The sequence below is a fragment of the Arachis ipaensis genome, chromosome B03 (genome assembly GCF_000816755.2).
Source record: "Arachis ipaensis cultivar K30076 chromosome B03, Araip1.1, whole genome shotgun sequence".
NCBI lineage: Eukaryota > Viridiplantae > Streptophyta > Magnoliopsida > Fabales > Fabaceae > Arachis > Arachis ipaensis.
The window spans coordinates 122,269,215-122,277,631 of record NC_029787.2 but is presented as its reverse complement, the minus strand read 5'-3'; the positions used below and the strand labels follow the sequence as shown (position 1 = coordinate 122,277,631).

The window sequence follows — 8,417 nt, the reverse complement described above, 5'->3', positions numbered from 1 at the left end:
TAATTAAAAATAATGTCTTAACTGTTATTTTTAAAAAAATTATTCTTAATTTATATCTAAAATTAATTTATTTTATATATAGTATAAACAATGTGCTGTAATAATTTTTATTTAATACTATACTAGAAAGAACTTTAACATAAGTAATCTTTTAATTTCCAAAAATTCCATTTTTACTATTCTGTAACCAAAATAATAGTCTCTAACAATACTGTAATAATTACAGAGTTTATGTTCTCTTTCTTACATTATTATAATATTATTACATCACTCAAGTCATGTGTTGTATAGTGTACGAACAAAAAAGCATATCTTTAAATCTGTATTATTTGATTATCTGTACACTATAATTTACCATATAATAATAGAATGCAGAAAGTGACTCGGGGTCATTTACATCAGCATCGAGCTCTTTTTCGATGTTGTTGCAGTCTCTGCTAATCAACTCATCACCACTCAGATTCTCCCCTAAAACTCACATTTTCCGGTTAAATCAAATTTTCTTTCGTTATGTACTTACATTCTTGCAGTCACTCTTTAATTTTCATATCCTGCAATCGATTTCGCTCTCTTGTGAATTTAATTTAATATTCTGTTATTTCAATTTTTACGGGCGAGAAGAAACCCGAGAACTTCATAGATGGCGCCTCCAATCCTTTCACTAGTTCTTCCCTCGGAGACTGGTCGAGTTCTCAGCATTCAATCTCACACCGTTCAGGTACTTTTCATTTCTTCGGTTTTTCCTTTTCATTTTGGATTTCGCTTCATCATGTTACTTATTCAGTGATAATAATTCGTCAAATGCGCTCTTAGCTTGTTAGCAGTAGCAAGATACTATGATGTTTAGGCGCTATTAGTTTCTTGGTGATCAAATTCAAATCAAATATGCTTTGGTCAATGATTGGACACATAGTGAATGATTAAAAGAATTTTAACCCTATTGGCACTCAAATTCTAGCTCCACCAAGTTTGGTGTTGCCAATAGAATAATTCTGAATGTTGTTGTTTGTTACATGCATAGAGATGGCTGAGTATCTAGCTAGCTTGACATCATGGTCATTTTTTGTGTTATTCTTCTCAGGGGTATGTTGGTAATAAATCAGCTGTCTTTCCATTGCAACTATTGGGCTATGATGTGGATCCAATTAACTCTGTGCAGTTCTCTAATCATACAGACAAGCTGCTTCTATTTTTCCATTCAGTCTCTCGGGCTCTGAAGCCTATCATACATAATAGGATGCGATGTTGTGTCTGTCGTTCTGAATAAGTTTCAGGAATGGTATTGGTATCCTCGTTAAAATTTAAGGCGAAGTTTTTTGTTAAATGGATTTGAGGACTGTAATGCAGGATACCCTACTTTTAAGGGTCAGGTTTTGAATGGACAACAACTCTGGGAACTAATAGAAGGTCTTGAAGGAAATGATTTGTTGTACTATACTCATTTATTAACAGGTGAGTCATGTAGAGTTTTGTAACCGCACTAGTTGTTATTCTATTTGTGCTGTATTTTTGTGCGGCAATGTGTTTTTCTCACAGCTTATTTATCAGCCATTTGTTGTGGGTTTTTTTGTTCCCTATTTTCCTTACTTCTATCTAATGTAATTTCTATATTTTCAGGTTATATCGGTTCAGTCTCTTTTTTAGACACTGTATTAGAAGTTGTCAGCAAGCTTCGCTCAGTAAACCCTAAACTTATATATGGTGAGGCTTTTAGTGATGTGTTCACTCACCAACAAAACTTTACAAGATAGGATAAGTTGTCCTATATTGGCCTTATAAAATGTTTTGATATGATCTTTTATCATTTTCATGTTTATTTTAGCATGTGACCATCTTATAGTGGTCTAGCTTTTATGAATATTTAGATATTAATTGAAGTAAAGAATGGAGGACATAACTCATGTCCTCAGAGGAAAAGTGAGAAACAGAAAAGGAAATTTACGTACTGTTGTAGCTAAAAGGGACTTTGCTTTTTCTCTGTTAGTGTCAACTACAATTTGTGCCGAACTGCCCCAACGTTACTGGAATGTTTTATTGCAATTTTCACTCGTTAGTGGTATGTTAAGACTGGGAAATACGACTTAATTTTTCTATTTTGGTATTGGACTGGAATCTCTTTTTTTTTCTCCATTTCCTGATGATGGGTTATATTTGAAGCTTGTGTAATCTGAGTTGACTTGAATTATTTAAACAAATTTGTATATCTTCAGTTAATTAAAGAATTTGTGTTTCATTGTCAGTTTGTGATCTAGTGATGGGTGACGAAGGAAAACTTTATGTTCCTCAAGAGCTAATATCAGTCTATCGTGAAAGGGTAAGACTATTTAATAAAGATGTTTCTGCAGGTGTTCATGTGCAAATAATATATACAATGCATCAAGTTTAAAGAATATAAATCTTTTAGCTCAGTTACCAATAATTGAAAACTATATTTTAATGCACTGGTACTGGTTCCTAGTTATGAAACGATTCAAGCAAAATTCCTTTTCATGTTACCTTTCATATTTTTTAATTTCAAAACTACATATCTGAATAACACATTTTGGCAGGTTGTTCCAGTAACTTCAATGTTAACTCCTAACCAATTTGAAGCAGAACTACTAACAGGATTCAGGTAATTATCCTACAATTAAGGTTGCATGAAGCCTTTTGTTCCCCTTTTGTTATATAGTTTTCTTTCCTTTGGTTTGTTTGTTTCAATGTCTACCACTTTATAGGCGGTATAAGATTAGTTCTCTTTTTGTTTTTAAAGTATGAAACTTCTTAATCAATTTTTGTCTGTGGAAGTAGATTAATTTTTTTAAGATCAGGATCAGGATATGAACATACATTGAAATTTTGCATTCAGCACTCTATTTATAGTGTGGTGTACAGCAACAATTTTGATTTACTTGCAATAGTCTCTAACGAAGGTTCCATTTTCACTTCTTTATTATTATTATTATCCTGGTAGTATTAGTTTGGGAGGGAGAGGGGAGTCCACCTTATTATTTTTTATTCTTATTATTATTATGCACTGATACATGTACCCATCTGTTGCGTTGTAATTTTTCTCAGAATTAAATGGGTTTAAACTTTAGAACCAAGTTTGTTACACACATTGTCCTTTTTATTAGATGTTTTCTAGTGATTAAAATTTGAAAGATTAGTTTCAATAGCTGAAGGCATTATGAATTTTGTTACTATTATGCTTCTTCTTTGTCACAATTGATGCTATCAGATTTTTACTTATTTATTCTGTTTGTGTATCTATACGAATATGTCAGTTTTACCTGTATATTTATTCATTGTACTTATTGTAGGATTCAATCTGAAAATGATGGGCGGAAAGCTTGTAATTTTCTTCATGAGGCTGGACCATCAAAGGTTTACCTTTATATTTGTACATGGAAAAACTCCTATTTAGACAAGTGAAATATTCACTACTGTTGCAACTATGCATATTTCATTATTTATTGATTTGGATAGTCCTTTGGGTAGAACTGGAACCACATAACTTCGGCATCTCTTCCACCCTCAATATTTTACTGAATGGTAAAACATGGATTACACATTACAGATAATTCTCATCTGCTTTCAGGATTGTTAGCTCAAACCATCTATACTCGATTGCATTTCGCTTTTGACTAAAATTTAAATTGGATTGTTATCTCCCTCCTTTATTTTATTTAATTTCCATGCATTATCAATATTAAAACATTTTAATTTTACACATACATTCAATCATATATTGCCACGTTAATAAACGTAATTATCTTTCACACTAGTAGTTAAATCTTCTCAATGAAAATGATTTGATGATACTGAAAAAAATTTACAATGTCAATGCATTAAAATTAAATTTAAGTAGTAATGATGATATGATGATGATGATTATTTCTTTAATTGTCATATTTCTTTGTTAAAGTAAAAATGATTTAGGTCTCTTGCTCCAATGAAAATTGTGGCTTTTGTTTCTAAAAAAATAAAATTTTGCAACATCATTTGAGAGGTTAGATATTGTGTCAGCCTAATGTGGTGCACCTCTATTTTTATAGGCAACCTGCATTTACTCTCACAGACACAGTTCAAAGTTTGAGGCTTATTGTTCTTAAGTTATAGATATTCTTTTAGAAGTGTTCTCTTTTTCACCGTTTTTTTTTTAATTCCGAGAAATAGTATATGCCTAGTGTTACAAATCATGATGAACTTGCCAATTGTTCTGAAAACTGCAATTTAAGTTCACTCTCAAACATTTAGCTAATATATATGACCCTGCAGGTTGTAATAACAAGTATAAATATAGACGGGAATCTTCTTCTCGTTGGCAGCCATGCAAAGGAAAAGGTGGACTAGATTTCACTTGAATGTAATTTGACCCAAATTTTCTATTTCTGGTTTCACTTTCAGATATGAGTAATATTGCGAATCAAGTTTTCTTAATTTTCATTTTGACCTTTCATAATATGGTTGCTTGTCTAAATGCATTTTTCTGTAGAACTACTTTAGTTTTAAATACTGGTTTCATTTCTGTATACTGCATATTTTTCAGTGACCGCTGAACTAGTTTTATTTGTTTGTGACAGGGAAAGCCTCCCAAACAATTTAAGATTGTGATTCCAAAAATACCAGCTTACTTTACGGTATAGTTCAGTTTTTGATAAGTTTGATTGTTATGTATGTATGAATGTTAAAGCTTTTGTGAAGCCAAACTTGGATTGAGTTCAGCTTATATTAATCAATGTTTTGCCTTTCTTATGTGATTATCGAAGTATCTCTCTATTTCTCTAAATATGACTGAAATCCAGAGACCTGTTCGTCATGTACATCCCCACATAAACACCATGTTATCGCTTTGCAACTAGCTACCACATTAGTGGATTTCATTTTTCATTAATTCATTCACTTCCCATTTAATTGTTTATCCATTTGACCAGGTGCTCTTTCGACAGTAAAGCATTTATCAAATCCAATTCTGCTTTCAGACTTTCAGTAACCAAAATTTCAATTATGTTTTTTGCTTATAGGGAACGGGAGATCTCATGACTGCACTTCTTCTTGTTTGGAGTAATGTAATGCCTTTGCTTAGGAGTTATGGTTATAGTTATAGAGCCTTCCAATTATACCCTTGACCATAATAGTAACGAGCTGTATGTCTATGCATTGCAGAAATACCCTGACAACCTTGAGATTGCTGCAGAACTTGCAGTATCAAGCTTGCAGGTATTCATTTTCTTCACATGTTACTTTAAGCTTAATCTTTTCTTCCTCCTCTGATGATAGTGTGCAAATACTGATGGAGTGATGGAAGTTCTTTTAGCATTTGACTTCTTTGACCAATTTATTGCCGTCTAGTCAATTGAGGATATCAATTTTCAGATTTTCAAACTTTTGACTTTCATGATGATTGATGAAGCCATCAACTTTTGAACAATGACAATTGATGATAAGGAAAAGTATAGGGGCCAGTAATTTTATTAAATTCTAGCCAGCATGTAACCAGCAAAAGAAAAGTGAGTAATCCCATACCATTGGATGAAATCTCACACCATTAAAAACATCATTGATGACTACTTGATGGCTACAAATCACAAAAGTTGCTGGCTCCCTAACACTCCTCTTGATGATAATTGATAAATGATGTAAGTATTGCCCATGTTTGCAGGCTCTTTTGCAAAGGACACTCTGACTACAAAAGTGTAGGTCATGATCCCCGGTCAACCAGTCTAGAGATCAGATTAATTCAAAGCCAGGATGATATTCGCAACCCAGAAATCAAATTTAAAGCTGAAATATACAGCTAATTGCTTATATGATTTCAGCATTTATGTGCTCACAATATTTAAACTTTTATGAAAGGATATTGTTAGAAGTTACATTACAAGCAATTAGGTAGACAAGTTGCTTCATTTTTCACATATTCTTCATCAAATATAGAAGTACGAGTAATTGAAAGCTAAATTTACCATTTAACACTATTTACACAACTAAGATTGTGTTTCTATCTACCAACTGCATCCCAATGTTATGTTGAATTTTAAGAAAATAAAAGAAATGTAATCTATCAAATAGCTCTGCGATGGAATCGTGAAATTATTTTGCAGGTTATATAAGGATTCTTTTGAAAATATTGAACCTTAAAACTATAATGGACCTTAAGAATTGAATATTTTTTCTTAAATTGATTGAACCTTATGCTTCTTCAAATGCAGCGAGATGTGGAAAAACAACCCAGAATCAAGAAGTAAAGAAATTAACATGAAGTAATGGAGGGAATGGGATTGTGAATTAATTATCTTGCATCTTTATTATGTTTCAACTTTTTTAAGTTTACACATTTGAGCAGAGTTTACGATAACAGCGGTATTGAATTCAAGAGTTAATTGATATCACAAATCTTTACAAAACTAAATTGATGTTTTGTGAATGCTTTGACTAATTTGGTATTTCATTCATACCATAATAAGATTAGATATAAAGACCTTAAAAATATATCACAAAACTACTAAAGAAAATCCAATACAAAGACACAAATAATTAGACAAAACTATTAATAATTTTCTTTCTGCATTCATTATTAAATATATTATCTTTCATGCTATAAGTCTAATAGAAATTAATTTCATAGGGTAAATGATTGTGGTAGCATTGTTGAATTGCTTTTGAAGGATGATAACTATTGGCGATTGGAAATAATTGTTGATCATGCACACCAATAGGTGATGCTGCAAGGTGATTCCATGCCCATTCTTGACTTCCCAAATGAGAATGATAAGTATTATACTGTTGAAAATTCATGCTCTCTGATGTGGGATTTTCATTCACTCTACTGAAACCTTGGTTGGTAATATTGTTGACATGATCCATAAACAATGGTTCCGCCAAATGTTGATTGATCATCACCCTTTCCACATCTCTGGTACCGTTATGCTTATTAAGATACCATTCAGCTTCCGATTGATCCCTGCCAAACTTGGGAATCAGATATTGGTTTTCATAGGCATTGTGATCATTAATTATATGTTGAGCTTGGTTCATGTTATTTTCTCTAACATGGTTCACTTGCTCTTGGTTGTAACCTGCATCCAATATCTCTACATGTTTCCTAAATTTGGTCAACTTTCGGACCAAAGTAGAAAGATTGACATTTCCTGTGACAGATACTGTCTGTTGTTCTGCATTAATCTCTACCGTGTAGACACCTGCATTAATATCACTTGCATTAATCTCATTTCTTTTGCTTTTCCTCTAATCTCATACCATTCAGGCTCAAACAATTATGTTATCATGGGCTCTTCTCCTATATCTTAAAAACTCATTTGTGTACAAGTAACCTCTGCTATAGGATTTTTATTTTTTGAAATTCCTTGAAAACCATGTTAGCATGACTTTCCAACCAAGTAACTTACAAAGAAATAATAGCACCTGAAAGAAGGAAATAGAAATTGCAAACAAGAGTGACAGATTTAAATATTACCTTTAATTTTAGAGAGTACTTTCCTGACTTTGTTCATGCACCCTTGACAGTTCATGTGGACTCTAAGAACATACGTCTGCAAGCCAAAGTATGAGAGCATGCACAATTAAGTTTAATGAAAATAATTGAGATTGTTTTTTTAACTCCAAAGAAAAGGAAAATGGTAATATGCAAGGACCTCTATGTTCAATAGCTCATATTGAGTGGTTGACATTATTTCCAGCAAGTGGTTGTAGCCAGGATATGAACAACGATTGTTTCTTCCTTCTTATTGTATATAATGTGTATTTACTATTTACTGCTAACTTTATAAAGAAGAAGAGAGACAAATTTTAAGGAAATAGTCTTTGCCATTTTGTCACTCACAACGATTCCATGTGCTGCACACCAGCTTTGTATTGTGCATGATAATTTGCTGATTCTGATTCTGATTTTGATTCTGCTTCTGCACAATCATATTGTGACAGAACTGCGTGGTTCATGCAGGTGTAGTTACCAGTAGGATCTCTCAGTCTTAGCATCTTTGACCCTTCCAAAAGTTGAACACCTACTTCTTATGCTGAGTGAATTATCAACAAAGAAAAAGACTAGAGATTCAAAACTATATGGTAACATCATATACGTTAAGGACTTATTAATAAGGTTTCTATTCATAGAGATTAGATTTTTTCATGTATTGAATATATTTTGAAAATTATAAAATATTTATCTTTTCAATGACAAAATTTTAATTTTACTCAGCAAAATTCCAAAACTTATTGTGAATTACAAGGAAAAGGAGTTAGTAATAATGGTGTTTTTTTTTCAAGAGAAATATTTAGATGCTTTCAAAATACGCGGAAAATTAAAATATATTTACTGATTAAATTTCTACTAAATTGTGCTTTTAAACTATGAATTACATGTATATTTTAATTTGTTGTTTAAAATTAGATTATATACAATGATAACAAAAGATAAG

General features: G+C 31.9%; 1 protein-coding gene and 1 pseudogene across 1 annotated transcript; one reads left to right on the top strand and one right to left on the bottom strand.

The window, feature by feature from the left end:
* Positions 348–5,897, top strand: LOC107631272 (annotated as a pseudogene).
* Positions 5,812–7,772, bottom strand: LOC107633763. The gene is made up of 3 exons (XM_016337363.2): positions 7,635–7,772; positions 7,457–7,532; positions 5,812–7,181 (listed from the first exon to the last, which is right to left on the bottom strand). Exons 1-3 carry the CDS (start codon positions 7,668–7,670, stop codon positions 6,586–6,588), a joined length of 708 nt encoding a protein of 235 aa, XP_016192849.1. The 5' UTR covers positions 7,671–7,772; the 3' UTR covers positions 5,812–6,585.

Coding starts and splice junctions, on each gene's coding strand:
- LOC107633763 (XM_016337363.2), bottom strand. CDS start 7,670: ATGTCAACCACTCAATATGAGCTATTGAACATAGAG. Junction 7,533..7,634: donor ATGAGCTATTGAACATAGAG/GTCCTTGCATAT, acceptor TTTGGCTTGCAG/ACGTATGTTCTTAGAGTCCA. Junction 7,182..7,456: donor AGTACTCTCTAAAATTAAAG/GTAATATTTAAA, acceptor ATATTAATGCAG/GTGTCTACACGGTAGAGATT.